This window comes from Haemaphysalis longicornis, unplaced genomic scaffold (genome assembly GCF_048455015.1).
Source record: "Haemaphysalis longicornis isolate Haplotype H1 unplaced genomic scaffold, Haemaphysalis longicornis Haplotype H1 scaffold_3, whole genome shotgun sequence".
In the NCBI taxonomy this organism is placed as follows: domain Eukaryota; kingdom Metazoa; phylum Arthropoda; class Arachnida; order Ixodida; family Ixodidae; genus Haemaphysalis; species Haemaphysalis longicornis.
In genome coordinates, this window is record NW_027526335.1 from 44233716 (window position 1) to 44251146 (window position 17431).

At 51.1% G+C, this 17431-nt stretch overlaps 1 protein-coding gene across 1 annotated transcript in view; it reads left to right on the forward strand.

The window, feature by feature from the left end:
* Nucleotides 1–14341, forward strand: part of LOC144174358 (uncharacterized) — a 52351-nt gene extending 38010 nt beyond the window's left edge. The window contains exons 2-9 of the mRNA XM_077703016.1: nucleotides 163–562; nucleotides 1092–1380; nucleotides 2649–3034; nucleotides 4996–5130; nucleotides 6496–6954; nucleotides 9361–9693; nucleotides 11404–11655; nucleotides 13405–14341. Of these exons, the coding sequence (XP_077559142.1) occupies nucleotides 188–562; nucleotides 1092–1380; nucleotides 2649–3034; nucleotides 4996–5130; nucleotides 6496–6954; nucleotides 9361–9693; nucleotides 11404–11655; nucleotides 13405–13557 (2382 nt within the window). The 5' untranslated portion in view covers nucleotides 163–187 and the 3' untranslated portion in view covers nucleotides 13558–14341. The remainder of the gene's footprint in view (nucleotides 1–162; nucleotides 563–1091; nucleotides 1381–2648; nucleotides 3035–4995; nucleotides 5131–6495; nucleotides 6955–9360; nucleotides 9694–11403; nucleotides 11656–13404) is intronic.
* Nucleotides 14342–17431: the final 3090 nt, after the last annotated feature.

Consider the following 17431-nt stretch of genomic DNA (forward strand, 5'->3'; position numbering starts at 1 on the left):
ATGATCACATATACAGCGGCTTCGCCATTCAAATGTCGCGTGTGAGTACAAGCTTCCCTGAATTTTTTTCAGAACAGTACAACGGGTGTACCGCTGCGCTAGGTAGCCGCAACCATATGGCTGCATTCTCTCATTCACCCGTGTAAATTTTGCTCTTCGCAGACATCGCACCTTTTCCAGGACCCTTATGCTGGAGGCATTCGAGGAGCAGTTCCTGAGGCGCGAGAACAATGAGGCCACCGTGTACAAGGGCCGGCGGCGCACCTTCCGCGACCTGGACCTGTACTCTTGCCGGCTTGCCGAGGCGTTACGTGTCCCGCCGGACACAGCGGCGCCGCCGAAAGTTGCAGCCTGCATCGCCGATGCGGACGACACGGTGCTGGGCTTCTTGGCATCGCTGCGCCTATCCACCTGCTACGCTCCTATCTGCGCTTCCTCGCCGCACGCTGTGCTGGCGTCCGTCGTGGAGGAGTTGCGGCCCTGGTGCGTCCTGGTGGACAGCGGCACGGCCAGCCGCCTTTCTCAAAACCAGAGGACGCTCAACATCGACGAATATCTGCGGGTATACACCCGCGGCGCCTGACGCATTTTGGCACATGGGGCGTTTCCAAACGATGTGCATGGGCAGGATGGGTAAACAGTTTAGAGGCCGGGTGCAACGAACGTAAGCTAATCGAGTCCATTGCTTGCATTGAGGCTTGGGTGCTCGTTAAGGATCGTCAAGGACAAGAAGTGACCGGTAAGATTTTGGTACGACTTTACTGAGTGCTGCGCAAGTGATCGTACATGTCAGCAAAAATTCGAAATTCACTTTTATACGCACTGGGGCGTCAGCAAATACCTCCGACTGTCGTATATTTACAGTTAAATGATCCGTGACCTATGACCTCAAGGATCGATAAAGTGAGCTGCTAAGGCCTATTTTCATTTTCTTAATTAAAAAGACCAATTTATTGCGAAACGTGGCGTACGAGCGTTTAGTATTTTTCTTAGCATTAAGGATGTTTTACTTGTCCGACAACAACTGTAGAATAAATCTGTACATGGTACCGCAAATACGTACCACGCGGACAACCTTCTTTCTGGCCCAGGAGCAGAGCCCTAGCACTCCGAAGTCGCCCCTGAAGCAGAACGGTTCGCCCGGCTGCTTGATGACGAAGCAGGCTCCCATGCGGCCCCTGCAAATCCTGGACGACGAAGCGAGCGAGCGCTGCTCGCTGCGCACGGAGCGCTGCCTGAGCAGGCAGTGGGAGTGGAAGGAGTGGCCGGCCACCCACCTGGAAACCGTGGCCGTGCTCGACGACGTGGACAGTGCGCGCTTCTGGGAGGACGTGCTCAGCACACTCTGCTCGGGATCCACCGTGGCGCTGGCGGCCGAAGGCGAGTGGAGATGGAAGGTTAAGGGCGCGAACTGGTGCCGGACTGTTTGATGTCCTGAATTCCCAAGTGTCCTGTAAAAGAAGGACTTGTTTTTATGCAGTCAACAGAGCCTTTATTTTGTTACTCTACACAGGTAGTTAAGAATGCATCGATCTGATTATTACAGTAGAACCCCGATGTTACGTTCCTCACTGTTGCGTTTTCCTGGCTGTTACGTCGTTTGTCATCGGTCCCGGCATAGCTCTCATAGGATATAATGTATTGCGAACCCCGCTGTAACGTCGCAGCTGTGGGCCCGTTCCCGTATGATACGTCAGAACCTGACACTCCGAAGCCGCTTAGGCACCGCCATTTTGGCTTTTGATGAGTCTTGTCCAGGCTTTGTAACTGAACTGGCTACAAGAAGCCACAGGCGAGTTGGAGAGGCCGTCACTAAATGGCCATCCGTCGAAAGTGCTATCACTATAATCATTGTGTTTAAAACAGAAGTTTCGCACCAGAAAGTGGCGCTGAAAGCAATGCGGCCTTTCAGGTTACTGATAAGCGAGTGGTGCTTACGAGGGAGCGAAAGAAACGGCAAACTTCTATTCCGATTATATTAAGCGTTAAGCCCACATTGCAGAAATAAATCGTTTTCGTCAAAGGGGCACTGCTTTTGTTCATTTTGCGTATCACGACGCCCGTGATCGTGCCACGAGACGGTCGGAACGGCGAGCGAGTGCTACGGTGATTTCACGATGCCCGATTTTGTTGTCGGCCTTCACGGGTTGGGTGACGGCGAGCGAGTAGTACAGTGATTTTACGACGACTTACATGAATTTACGCCAGTATTAATTGCGGTTGGCAACACTAAATTTGCACATAAAAATGCAAAAAAGACCACTACATTTGGCGGAACGGGCAGAAACCAAGTTGGCAACAATGAAGCTCTAGTCAGGGGTGATTTAAGGCCATTTTGTGGCTTTCCTCATTCTTATGTTTTCACGGCTGTTACGTCGTTTTTTTTTTTTCGCGGTCCGGTGAAAAACGTATTAACGGGGTTCCACTTTCTCTACACTTGGACAAAACCATTCTGGTTATACTTGTCTAGTTGTAGTTTTGGCGAGATCGACGGGGTACACATACCTGGTTCTTACGGGGTTGACAAACTCGTGTCGCAAACACAAAAAAGGGCCGATTCTAGGTTTTAAGTCGCCGCTAATGGAATAATTATTCGAAAGAAACAGAATGCGTCTTCAAGGTGCTACAACGCATGCGCGCGTTCGCAGAGGAGAGACGGTCCGCGAGTGCGCTGCTGAAGTTCCTGGTGGACACGTCGGCCACGCGCGTCGAAATGACCCCGGACAGGCTGTGGGCGCTGCTGAAGCGCGCCTCGCTGGAGCAGGAGACCCCGCTGCCGCGTCTCCGCCTCGTCAAGTGTTCCCGGGGCCTGGTGACCACGCAGCTGGTGCGCCTGTTTTACCGCGTGCTGCCTCACTGCCGGCTCGTGTACGTGTACGAGCACGCGGGCCACTGCTGCCTCTACAAGTGTCCCGCCGAGATCGGAGAACTGCAGCACCACAGCATCGCCAATGGAGACTTCGTGGTGCTCGGAAAGCCCGTCGGAGACTGCCGGACGGTCGTCCAGGATGCCGGCCTCTCCGACTGTCCGCAGGTGAAGAAACCAATGAATGAATGAATGAATGAATGAATGAATGAATGAATGAAGTAACGATCTACGTCCCCCTCTCTTTTAGGGGCGAAGAACCTTATGGCCGAGGCTTGTCCGGCGTCCGTGCTCACGGCACAGCACCGTGTAAATCGAAACATCTGTGAACAATTTGTTCACAAAAGGTTAACAAGAACACAATAAAAGTTCACGAAAGAGAGAGAGAGAGAGAGAGAGAGAGAGAGAGAGAGAGAGAGAGAGAGAGAGAGAGAGAGAAAGAGAGAGAAAGAGAGAGAGAGAGAGAGAGAGAGCTGTGCTGCACATGCGCGAGGAGGTTGGATTGGATTGGATTTGGATTGGATTGAATTAAATTGAATTGCATTGGATTGATTGTAAATCGTTTTAGCAGCAGTAACACTCTCACGGGTGATTTACGGTAAGAACGATCCCCAGTGCTTTGCCCACTCGTCATGATTCACTTCGTGGAGATGCGTGAATTTTTACCCTACGGTGCTGCGAGCAGTTGATCATGTTTTACTCGAAGCCGCCGTAAGAATATGATGACCATCCCCAATTTGCAGCAAAGCATTTGGTGAAGGCCACTGTAACCGCTGGCTGCCTACGTTGTAGTGCGGGTTCGATTCACGGTCGCAGCCTCCCCAAATTTGCGACGGATTGGTGGTGGCACGTAAGAACGATCATTGACACCATATTAATTGCGTGCTATAAATCACAGTCTGTTACGAACGGTTCTGGAGCCCTTAACAAAAATGAGCCCCGTAAAATAAAAATAAAACGTAACAAGTAAAGGATAAATGAGGCGAAACGTAATTAGGGGGCCCAATGTGAGGTTTGCGGAGATTTTTTTTGCTTCACGGTGTGGGAACTGACAATGCACGTTATGCGTTTCTCGTCCGGGGTGACAGTATCTACCCACCGCATTCACGCGGCGTCACGCCCCCAAACAGAGGCTTTGAGAAGATCACCCGCTCTCCCTGATCGGAATGGAACCTGGGTTCCTCGTGTTAAGAAGCCGATGCCAATTCCATTGTGTCACAGAGGCCCACATTGCTTATATGCGAAGTGTTGGGGGTGATATTTGAGCTCGTTCATAGGCCGAAAATAAGTACACAATAGTACAAAATCAGGAAAAATCATGAATTAACGCATTGGTTGCCCCATATTAATGAAAACTCGATCCAGTGTCTGAGGCCCTTTTAGTGACTGCGGCGCCATCTCTTGACTACTTTCGGCATCAACGCCTGGCCGATATTGAAACTAGTCAAGAGAGGGCGAAGAGATGGCGCCACAGCACCATTGGCGAATCATTGTTCCGCACGTGACAGCTTTCGCGTTGAGAGGAACTGCTTTAGTTTTTTTTTTTGTATGTCATATTATTAACATATAACTTGCGTGTGCTTTAAGCTCATATTCACACTGCGCGTCGAATTTCTGGTAGTTGCTTTACAGTCCCTGATTCCGCAAATATTGCAGATTAAAGTGCCTTGACTGCGCGAACACCAAAACTATGCTTTCATAACTGCACGCGCATCGCAAGTTTCGCATCCTATAATGTTTGTCGCCGTCAGTTTGGAGAGTTTACCTCTTATGCGAACCAACCATGCGCCGGCACGTAACAATGCAATACGTCGAATTTATTGCCACTATGCGACCTAAGCACTCTCGCGCGAGTAAAACAAATGGTAACCACTGCAAGCATGACTTGTGCCTTGTTGCGTGAATAACCTCAATAATGGGTGAAAAAGCGCGTTATAAACAGCCACTTGAAATCACGTGATCAGAGATTGCACTATCCCATGACACTAATAGCGTAAACAAAATTGAATATAACATTATCCCTGTCGTTCCCGCACGTCTCTTTATACCTCAGCCTTCACGAGTTCTGCACCTCATCAGCTCGCGCAAAGCCTGGGCGCTAACCCAGGCCTGTCAAACTGCTCCCGCAGGGTGTTACCGGCGCCATATGCCTGGGCAGTATCAAAGGAGGCGATGCAGTCGTGACCGGGGACTCTGGCTTTGTGGACACCGACGGCTACATCGTTCTGACTTCTCTATCGACGCCGATGATGGACGGTCGAAAGGTATGCTAGCCTGCGTTCGATAAGGCCCGGCCAGAAGGAGCGAATGTGAAACATTATTCCGTGCAGTCAAGCCAAGCGGCACTAACAGTGAAGCAGATCAGGGCCTGAATTTTGAAATGAGTTCGTCTCGAAAATGTCCATTTCGCGCCCATTTCAGTCGTGGCGTAGTTGCACTTGCAAGACCTCTGACCAATGATATGCACAGTGACCGATGCCTGATATTGCTTAATACTGCGTCACATCCGGGTTGTCTGCTTTCAGCCAATCAGGTCCCGCTCGAAACGGTCACTTTGAAATATACATTAAATGGCGATTAACTGAGAACACGGGCAATAACGAGGTAACTCTCAATTTTAGAACGGCGCATGCCTGCGCTCTTCTTCTCAGAAATGTGCATTCCCTCGTCCTCTTTTGCATGAAGATTGTCTCGGGTAAACATTGGGGTTAGCAACCTAGAAATACTGGCGAAGTTGTTATGCATACTATTTTACCTCTAAAAGAGATCGCGATGTCAGCGAAAAAAAAAAATTGCTTTGCTTAAACGCGGTTAAACCAAGTTTGTCGAGCGATAGATCGGTTTTCGGGCCGAGAGCGCGCGGCGACCACGCGCACAATTCCAATCGCAAGAGAAAACACACTCTGCTCGGCGCGGGTGGTGCTGTGGGCGTGAACATTCAGAGAACTTGGATGCAGTCAGCAGGGGCGTAGCGAGGGGGGGAGGGGGTTTCGCTGTCATAACCCCAAAATTTAAGCATGCCGAAAAATGCATATTGTTCGGGTATCCACGCAGTCTCTCGTTCTTTTTATTTTTTTTTTAATTTTCCCTAGGCGTGTAAAACCCCCGAAATATATTTTTGGCTACGACAATGGCATCCAGTGCCTCCTGATATCGTTTCTTTTTTAAGGCACACGCCTTTACTCTTTATCCCCAACCCCTCTCTCCGCAGCCCTCCCATTAGAACGAACAGGCGATTAGACGCTTTTTACTGCGTAAGCGCACGAGGCGCTGGCTTGACCTTGGCTGAGCTTCTCCCATTAGAACGAACAGGCGATTAGACGCTTTTTACTGCGTAAGCGCACGAGGCGCTGGCTTGACCTTGGCTGAGCTTGAAGGTCAGATCGACGCTGCGAGGAACGAGTCGTTTTCTGTGTTTGTACCTGGAGTAGTACAGCTTTCGCTCCAAAACGTTACATACAAACGACTCGTGGCGTCCTGATAACATCTGCTTACCTTGAAAAATGCCATAGATGTAAGGCTCTTATGTTTTTAAGGCCATTATCTTCGCCCGCGCTGTTAGCAGTTCGGCTATCGAATTGCCGCTTCCTCCAGGCAAACGCTAATTGAACTGACACCGCGAAACGCAGGTGGACGTGGATGCGGTCAGCCAGTGCCTTAAGGGCATTCCCGCGGTGAGCGACTCTGAGCTGTGCTGGGAGTACATCACCCACGGCCATGCCGCCCTGGTGGCCTTCTACTGGAGCGAAGTCGCGGGTGACAGGTCCGGCGAGCTGCTCCACCATCTCTCTTCCAAGAAGCTTCGCGCCGGCTGGCTGCCGCAGCTCTTCCCTCTGGGGCCGCCAGCGGAACAGCGGCCGGACGCGGACACGCTGCTCAAGGAATACTCGGCGGCCGTCGACAAGCTGCTGTCCTGCGGGGAGGCCAACGTCCTTCGAGGCGCCCCTGTGCTCGTGGCCATGGCGCGCTCGCTCAGAGTTCCCGTTGCCCACATAGACGTCAACGCGAGCTACTCGTGCCAAGTGTCGGGCGCTGGTGCAGCATCCGCAGCTGAGGCCTCTGCACTCCTCGAACACATCGGATACGAGGTGATTGAGCACGGCGCAATCCGCGAGATGTGTCGTGACCACACTGTGTGGACGACTGTGACCGTGTAGACGCACAAAGGTGCATCTGCTCTCCTGCGAGTCTTCGCAAAGCGCATCCGATGATTTATCGCCATGTGGGCTGCTCGCGAAGTTTTCTGATGGGAGTTCTTCGTGGCCGTTGCTAGTAATATATGACTGAGGGCTATGGGCGTCGGCAGGAATTTGTCATGGGAGGGGCAAACCCATTGTTTTGGGGGGAAAGAGGGAGAGGGCGAGTGGGCGGGACAATTTTTCTGGGGTGTCTTATGGGGGGGGGGGGGGGGGTGCACCTTTTGAAACCTTCTGCCGGCGCCCATGCTTAGTGCAGAGTGGAGGTGAGAACTGAACGGATTGCATCGTGCGGCGCCATTACGTTGAGATATTGTAAAACGCAACGGTAACCTGCGAGCTTTGCTGGAGCGTAGCTTCTCGTAACCAGCGCCCATCGTGGACCCTAAATTGATGTTTGCTCACCTCGAAACCGTAGCGCCTAGAAGGAAATCAGAACCGTAACTAGACTTTTTTCCGGGAGGGTAGAGGGCGAGGTTGGGCGGTTGGCTGGACCTCTCCAACCCAACATTTTGAAAAAACTGGTTGATTCCTCTGTCACAAGAATCGGTAAAACACGAAAGTGAAACGTGCAGCGAAATCTGCAGCTGTGCATGATCTGCGGTTCGGCGGCTGTTTTGTGGGTGTGCTTGGCGGGCGACGCCCTGCTGGCGGGTCGCTTCGACAAAGGTATACTGGCGTCGTTTTCATGACCGACATGATGTCAGTGAAATCTTGGTATATCCCGGCAGAAAAAATTTTCGTGTTAAAATATAAAACCCGAAAACGAACAAATCTAAGTATAACGTGCTATTTAGTACTAAAGGTTGCTTCCCCGCGAGAAGACACTGTGTGCAGGGGTGCACCCTTTACAGGCAACTTGCTTCGTTGTACTGGCGTCACTTCCGTGACGGATATGCCGTAAGTTAAATCTTTGTGAATCCCGGAATAAAACACGTTCGTGTTAAAAAGTTGCCATCCTTTCCAAAAGAAATTTGAGAGAAGCGCGAGAGCTAAAAGTGCGCCCAAGCTTCGCTGGAAGTGCCGTCCATTCGATTGATAAACCTTCCAACTGCAAACGAAATGCGAACCCACGCGACGATTTTTCGCGCACTAAGTAAACGCATCTACGAACGATCTAAATTTATACCGATAGGCGATTTATGATGCAAAGGTATACTCCTTCGTGATCAATGCGTGCATTGTCTCATGTAGAACCGCTACTTTTTCGCGATTCTCAAGTGACCGTTTTGACGCAATGGAAGCCCGGTTTTTAGGCACGCGCCGTGTGTCCAGAAATCTTATGAGAGCTTTTCTGTCGGTCAACCTGTATTTCTGGAGGGAGAGAAATAAATATTTGTTTCACGGGTGCCGGGAAATGCATTAGTTTTTGAACAGGATGACATCGGTTCCACTAAGACAGTTTTCGCTTTAAAAATAAGCAGCAAATTTGCCATCGTATTCTCCTCTTTTTTTCTGGAACTCGAACACGGCTGGGTAGTGAGGAATCAGGACGTCCCCGGACGGCATTGGAGCACCAAGATGACCAACCTCGGCGGAGATAGAGAGGGGAAAACGTTTTAATGAGCCCAAAACCCAAAAGTGAGTGTCTAACCCTAGTCCGGGAATCCATGCATTGCCCTAGCCGTCTTGGCCCGTCTCACCAGGAGAGTCTGGTCCTCCGGTTTACTGCTGGTCAACTCCTACACCTATAAGGTCGGAGATGTGTTCCGCGAAACCAGTGTGAATACGCCTTTATTCACGCGTATCGGCGCAGGCGTATTGGCCTCCCTAAACAATTTGAAAGCAAAGTAAAGTCGGTTCAACGGGCCATAGAAATAATCATAAGAGTAACGTTAGGAAGTTAAAACGAGCTTCCTGGATTAGAGAACAAACCCGAGTAGAGGATATCATACTAAATTAACGAAGAAGAAATGGACTTGGCCTGACGTCGTGGTTACGCGAAGTGAGAGCCGATGGACAACCAGGGTAACAGAGTGAACCCCGAGAGACGGGTTTAGGAGAAGGGGAAGGCCAATACACCGATGGAGAGATGAAATAAGTAAATTCGGATCCGAAGAATGGACTCGAGCAGCACACGACGGGAACGGCTACAGGTCGATGGGGGAGGCCTTCGTCCTGCAGCGAACATAATAGGGTGTTGCTGATGACGATATGCTAACATATATGAGTAATTGGCGATGTTAACATTTTTTTTCCGTTTTAGTACATGTAAATGTTGTTACATTGTTCAAGAGAAAATTGTAACTGTCTCCCTCGTACCTCATCCGCTTGTCTTCGTCCACGACGACGCCTCAGGTGAGCGTGGGCGCTCTGGAGGGGCCCTCGCCCGTATCGAAGCTCGTCGAGAGCGCCGCCTGCTCCCTGGTGCTGCCGGGCCCTCGCCGGATGAGGGTCTCACTTCTGGACGCGGACACACCGTTCGACGAGGTTGCCGACATGCTGGCTAGCTCCTTCACGTCCAAAAACCGGCTCGACACGACCGTGGGCAACACGGAGGACCAGCACCTGGGCAACCTGCGACACCTGTGGCCCAAGATCGTGGCCGACGCCGCCTCCCGACTCGTGCACGACGAGTCGGGGCGACTGGCCGCAGTGGCCATCTGCTGCGACTTCGGCTCCGAGTTCACGGTCAGAACCCACGTGGCAATCCTTGTCGGCCGTAGCTGCCCCAAACAGTATCCTTAAGACAACTGTAATGCAATTCAAGTTATGGGGGTGTAACGCGCCGAAACTACGCCTGGGCTATGGTCGGATTGACTTTGACAACCTTGGGAACTTTAAAGGGACCCTGCAACACTTACCGTCTACTATTAGGAATGCATTTCGGGGTAAAGTCTACTGTCCCAGCAATCTCCTCCCGCAGGAATTATGAAAATCCGTTCACTATCAGCGAAACTACGCGCGATGACAAATCGCGCATAATTGTTCCCTCTCAACTCGACCGCGGACAACGCGACGATAGCTGCGCGCTCTCTCTCTCTCTCGGAGGGGGGGGGGGGGGGGGGGGGGGGGCTTTGCAGCGTTCTCCTCGCGGCCTTGGATGCATCACATGCCGGGGGGTTTCCTCCTTTTCTTTGCAACGTGGAGGGGTCTATTTCCGGTCTGGTGCACAAAAAAAAAAGCAGGCATGGTGGCTGCCTGCTCGCACGCGCGCGCTCAGGCTGATAGGGCGTTTTTGAAGCAATAAAGGTTTGTTGCCGAGTGGTCTCATTGAAAGGGGAGTATGCAGTTCGTCGCTCAAACTCCGCGCGCCCTCAAAACACAAAAGAAACGCCAAAACTGTTCGTACAGGTTCAGGCGAGGTTGGGACAAGCGCCGACGACGGCGGATCGCCACAGGAAATGCGAGAAATAAGCCGCGAAGTTGACCAGCGACAACCAATAGGACAGCCATGGCCGAAATGACGTCGTTTAGGCCATGCCAGGGAGGCATAATGAGGAGAACTTAAGAGAGCGCGGTTGGTTTTTCCGCGTCTTTCACAGCGATTTGCGCGCTAACCGCTTCACGTGCACGTGTAATATTTGGCTCAGGTATTCCTGGCAGTGTAAGCTAAACGTCGCGCAGGTTTACTTGCACTGCACAAAGAGTGTTGCAGGGTCCGTTTAATGTAATATGATTGTAATCTACAGAATTTGAATATATCGCGCGTCGCATGTATGATGTACACTAATGGCCACAGCACCCATGCGTTATGGTTTACACTTCGTTAAAAACGGGTGACATGTCGGCAATGTGGACAGAAAACCCTCAGAGGCCTTATATAGTTGATGTTCATTAACCAGTGTTGTCTTGACATTGAAGACAGGTTACGTGCAAGCAGATTAAGTATCCCCCTTAAGTCATCCGTTAGTACTGGCTTAGGTTTGTATTCTAACAAAGCGCAAAACATGAAACCCCCTCCTTTCTTGACCCAACGTATGAAAACAAGAAAACCATTAAAGACGAATAAATGAAAACGGTCTTCTTCTGTCGTGTGTCTTGTTTCTTGAAGCGCTAACCTCCATTGTGACGACAATGAACCAACTATAGCCCAGCAGCAAGTTTTATTAAAGGAAACGGTGTTGCGTTCAACTTCACAGAAGTATTCTGCGGTCGTTTGGAAGAGTTAAGGAAGTAAAATATTTGTTTATGTTGCCAGCAATCGTCTCAGTAACGCTTAAACGCCATGTATTTTCCGGTGGGTATATTTCAGGCGATGATGGTTCGAATAGACTCGGCAAGCTAACGCATGTGCGCGAGCCACTCAGCTTTAGCAGGGTCAACTTGATTTGCTCTTCTGATGCCCTGTAGACATTTCCAGCGTCTCCAAGAACCCGACAGTTCCGTGCTCCCGTGCAGCTGCCCGAGAACATTTCGGAGCCGTTCCTGGACATTCTCGAGGTCAACGAGTGGATGGAGCGGCCCCTACGCGCCGCCACCAGCGGCCGGGGACGCCGCATGCTGCTCTGGTTCATGGTGGGCAGCTCGCCGGAGAACAAGCGCGACGACAACATCCCACTCGTCCAGCTGTTGCTGGCCCACGCGCTGCACGACGCCAAGAGGCTGGGGTACGCCGGCGTGTGCAGCATCAACTCCCACGTGGTGACAAACGTGAGTGCACCTTACGTGGCGTTCAGAGTAGAGTGTACCGCAATCGTGTAAGGTGTGTTTCCTTTGGGAACCTTTATTCCGAGGAGGACGAGAGTTCGAGACACCTCTTCTGCCATCAGTGCATACCCATCGTCCCACTCCCCTGATCTCTCCTTATCATCCCATCCTCTAGTTCATCCACATTCCGTCATGTTTAACCTGCTATTCCCTTTTCCCTCTTCTTCGCTTCTGCAGCTTTATTCCCATTCCCCGTTCTTTTCCTGCCTGCCCTTTCGCCTCTCTCCTTCGTTATCTCATCCCAGCGCCCTCTTCTCTTTATATTCTCTTCCTTCTCCATTCCCACTTCACCTTCTACTTGCCCACCCCCTCTCGTCCACCTTCCCCTCTCCGAATCCCCCTTCCGCTACACCTTTCACCCTCTTCTCTCTTCCCTTTTCTCTTTCTATCCCACTCCTCCTTCCCCTCCACCCATCTTCTCTCTCCCAATCTCCATCCTGAAAACCCGTCACCATCACTAATTCTCCTCTTTCCCCTCTCGTCACCTTTATATTCTCCCACAGTAATCGCACGCGTCCGTCCCTCCCAGTCCTCTTCCCGCTCTTTTCTTCTTCCCATTCTGGTCTCCTCCTCTGACCCCACTTCCGCTACACTATTTTAGCTCGCCTCTCCCTCCTATCTTCTCTCTTCTGTATGCATCCGATTCTCTTTCCTTCCTTTCCTCCTTCCGCTACACTCCTCTTCGTCTCTTCTTTTCCGTCCTCTAATCCCATCACCACCACCTGTTCTCCTTCCTACGCCTCTCATCTTCCGTGCTCTAGTCGCACTACCTTCACTTCACAATTGCTTTTCTGATTTCCTCTCTGTCAGTCCAGATTTCCGCTACAATCGTTTCCGCACCTTACAGAGGCTGCGAAATCTGTTTGAAACCAGTTGTAGCAACGAAGCAGCCCCGATGTTCCATAGCCCTCCATTGGGGTGCCGCACGGCTAACAATGACGCAACTTCCGCCGCATATTTTATTTAAGTGCACGGAGGTTACAAGGGCCTCCCTCCCCTGGTTATTGTTCTTCCATTGGTGGCAACTTAATAGAATGCTTTGTTGGGCGAGTTGGTTCATGCTTTCAAAAAAATTAAAAAGAGCGCAATGGGCGAGGACAGAGAAACACAGTAGACTGGACGAGCGCTCGTCCAGGCTACTGTGTTTCTCTGTCCTCGTCCATTGAGCTCTTTTGGCGGCAACCTTGTGCGTACCGGAAGAATCACAGTTTTTGAAATCCTCATCTTTATGACTGGAGCTGTAGCCGTCGCGACTTCGCAGCTGCAAACAAACGAAATATTGGTACATATATAATCGTAAATACAGCTCTGCAAATTTAGTTCCAGTGCAGCTATTTACACAGTTTAAGCACTTTCACGGCGGGTGCTACTATGCATGATTTATCCAGAATGAAAACGGACTAGGGAATCGCAAGACAAGGCTGGTTGGGGGACGCATGGGAGAGGCTTTCGCCCTACAGTGGACACAAACGAGATGATGATGATAATGATCACTTGAGCCACCCTCGAAGATATATCTGATTTTGCTTACTTCATAATGTCATCCTCCAATGTTTTAAGCTAGTGCGCCTAACGTCTAAGGGCATGTATCAAACTGCCTGAACATATCTTCTACGAACAAAATAAACGTTGCCAGTTTTAGTGCAAATGTCAGTTCCTTGAAAGTAATTCTCTTTGGTGTTCTCACTGCAGATGGTAACGCAGCAGTGGTTCGCCTTCGACATCTTTGACGAGGCACATGTCGCAGACTTCGAGCACCGGGGCCGTCATCCGTTTGCCAGCATACGACAGGGCACACTGATCACATCTGTGTACAAATTCCTGGACCGACCACCTTCCAGCTAACCTGAGCCTCAAACTCCACCCGGGCTTACGTCACGACACCCGATGGCACGATTAAGGGAGTAATTGACATCCCCCCATATGACTCGGCGGAGGACGTCGTCAAGAGCGTTGTCTACTCGAAAAACTCTACCGCACTGCATGCTTGGCGTATGGCTGCCATTATTGCATTTCCCGGGGGCAGAGTTCCCGATTTTGTGTACTACCGGAGAGCAAAATATCGGCGCTATATTCACAAAAAAAAAAGCACGAAGTCTGCTGGTTCTGTGAAAGGCTTGGGAATCGAATGGACTTCTGTCCTTGGCCCTATCGAGCCTACTGCAGTTCCTGCGGACTTGCGAATCTCATGGACGAGCATAAGTGCGCATTCAAGTGCGCCCTATGTGGCAAGACTACCTCACTGGAAACAAACAGTGCAAGAAACGTCACCGTACTGCGTTCAATCTAAAACAACACCAGTGAGCGAAAAGAACGCAAGCGCAGTGGCGACGACGCGGGGGACACCAGCCTGCAACGAAATCGCTCTGCCTCCTCCCCGGACTGCCCCTCCCGAGACACCTTCAAACACAGTAACAAGACGGGGTAACAACCGTTCTCAATCCCAACGACAGTCTCGCTCCCACTCGAACAATCGAGGCACTGACAAGGGCCAGGTGACCCAACAAAGAGACCAAAGCAGTACCAGGGCGGCAGCGGGTGCCTTGCATGCAGGTGGGCTGGGCAGCTATAGGGCCTGTTAAGTTCGGGATCCTCATTTAATTAATAAAAGCCGCCGGTGGCTCATTTATTGGCGTTGCCTCCGCTTGGAGCTGTCATGCTGCGTTCCTTTCATGCAACCACAGGGACGCGAAGTTCGTCTTCGTCATTCAGCAAGATAGAGAGGCGAAATCTAACTGGGCCTCCCACAAAAGCGGCTCAGGGGCACATACATTCGCACTCCCTTCACAAACACCCCCGACAACACCTCTGCTGAACTAGCAACATTAGAGCAGTTTATAGCGAAGAACAGACAGCTTTGAGCATGATTCGCGCAACCTAGAAGCAGCGGCACCCCCAGAAACAACCACGGTTATGTCCCCCACAACACGGCATTCGCAATCCTCAGAGTCCAACCCTTCCCCCAATAAAAGACGTTCTCAGGAAACAGTTGACCACCAGCCGACGGAGCAACAGGCCATATTTGCTCTTGAAGCTAAATTACAAGAGGAACTGGACCAGCGCTTCAATATCTAGGCACTATTGTTTCTACAAGCTAACTCCCATGGTTACCTCGCTAACTTCAGATAAATGATCAGCGAGCAGGTAGGTGCCCTGGTATATCGCTTGGCGAAAGCACTGAAAAACCCAACTGGCCTCGTACATCCGCCCATCTTCACTAGCACCCTAGAGGCACAAAATAGTGCGACCATTTAAGAAGTTGCTTCATATCTACACCTGGGGCAGTATATATTCACCCGAACAGAGATAAGCATCGATACTACACATGGCAATGCAACTATCGGGGGTACACATCCAAGCGGGGAGCATCGCAGCAATACATTAACTACTTGGTTCAAAATACCCAATCGGCAGCCGATGTCATAGTGTTACAAGAGGCAGCAGTGCCGGCCAAGTTATCGGGATACAAAGCATGTCACTCGGCCGCACCCAGCATGGATGCTCCACAAACAAGACGGACAACAACCTTGCGGCACAGGAACATACCGTCTAACCAACTGTATGTTATCAGCACAGGGCCAAAATACGCTGCCCTGGTAATCATTACCACATCAGCAAAGCGAAGCAAGAACTAAACACACTGAATGTATACAATGCGCCTTGACGATCCCGTGACCTTACGAAGCTACTCCGAAAAGACCTCCACACATTCCATGGGCACCCATTAGCCATCGTGAGGGATACCAATGCACGACACACAAATAAGGGCGCGACTTTGTGGAACACGTACCATACAAGAACTCATCCTAACCATACTGACGGACCCTGCCCATCACACTCGACGAGCTGAGTGTCCAAGGCGACACCACTTCTGACCTTACCATCGTGAAAAATGTCTCCGGTGCGCAGTGGCCAAAAAAAAATCTACCATCCCGGGCTTCCTAAGAAATGTGAGGCAAGCGCCAAAGCGGCAATTTTTTGCGCACTTAGTAAACGCATCTACGAACGGTCTAAATACGTCATTTTTAAGATAAAGGAATACTATTGTACACCTTCTTCATGATCGATGTCTTATGCAGAACCGCTCCTCTTTCGCAATTTTCAACTGACCGTTTTGAGAAAACACAAGCCCGGTTTCGCGCACGTAGAGCCGTAGTAAAGTTTTCCTTCGCAGTCCTCCCCCAAAGGTAGATCCGCTGGCACCGCCGTCAGCCGATGAGGACCAGACGAGATGTTCGCCGGTGCGGCCGTGGATCTGTTAAGCCGCCGGAGGCGGCCGTCGAGGAGTCTATGGGTTCGGTGGTTGCTGGTCTCTGGTAGCCATGAGACGAAGGCTTGGGTACGGTTTAACTTGGAGTTCATAGGCAGTACTACCGTATAAACCGGAATATAGGTCGAGTTTTTTTCCAAAAAAATCCGCACAAAAGTCACCCCTCGTCTTATATAGCGGTCATTGGCAGAATGTAAATTGTTGTCTGGCAACAATGTGCAAGCGCAGTCCGTCGCCATTGCCATTCGTGTCGGACTGCTCTCTCGCACTATCAGGCTTTTATTTGATTTCGCTTTTCTCTAGTTTTTCGTATTTTACTCGTTTATTGTGCGTGCATGCATACATTTCTGTACGTCTCTGTTCCGAGATGAGTGGCGGCAGTTGACGCCAGTTCACCGCGGCGTTTAAGCTGACGGCGATTGAGTCACCGAGCAGAATGGGAATATGGCGGCTCAACGCCAGTTAGGCGTTTCGGAGAAAAGTGTGCGGTACTGGCGGAGCCAAAAGGCCAGGCTGTGCGCGTGCAACCCCCGAAACTGATCGTTCCGTGGACGTCAAGCGGTCCACCCCGAGTTGGAGAACAAAGTGGCGGACTTCGTCCGGGAACTTCGCTCACGATTGCTCCCTCCGGAGGCCATGCGCGGACCGGCTCCGCGAACTGTACAATGAGTGGATAGCCGGTGACAACAAAAAGACCTATACGGGCCGGTTGCGACCGTGTCAAGCTGGGTGTCCTCCTCTTGGCAGTCGCTACCCGACGACATGGTTACACGAGCGTTCAGGAAGTGCTTCATCAGCAACGCGCCTGATGGCATGGAAGATGACTGCGAAGCAGTCATCCTTGGACGACTCTGAGAGCTCGGACGAGTGACTTCGGCAGGCATAGTGAGTGGCAGTGACAGACGGGCGTCGAAAATAAATATAGACATTGTGAGTGCGCTTCTGTGCCGAATTATTTTTTTTGTCAACTTTTCCCACCTCAGGGTAGGGGGTCGACCTATATTCCCACTCGACCTATAATCCGGTTTATACGGTATTTACAAGAGCAATTTACAATATATACATAAAATGGGTTACTCGTTACAACTCTCGGCATAGCCGAAGGTACAGGGTACCTACAAACGAGGATGGACCCATGATTGATTGTAGGTTTTAACGCGCCGACGCAACACAGGCGATGAGGCGCGCCGTAGTGGAGGGCTCCGGATTAATTTTGACCACCTGGGGATCTTTAACGTGCGCCGAAATCTCGTACACACGGGCGTTTTTGCTTTTCGCCTCCATCAGAAAAGCGGCCGCCGCGGCCGGGAATCGAACCCGCGACCTCGTGCTCAGCAGCGCAACGCCTTAGCCACTGAGCCACCGCGGCGGGTGAGGATGGACCCAAGTGGTGGATCTTAGAAGGGCACTCGGCATAGCCGATAGCGCGAAGCGCCTGCAAGACGTAAA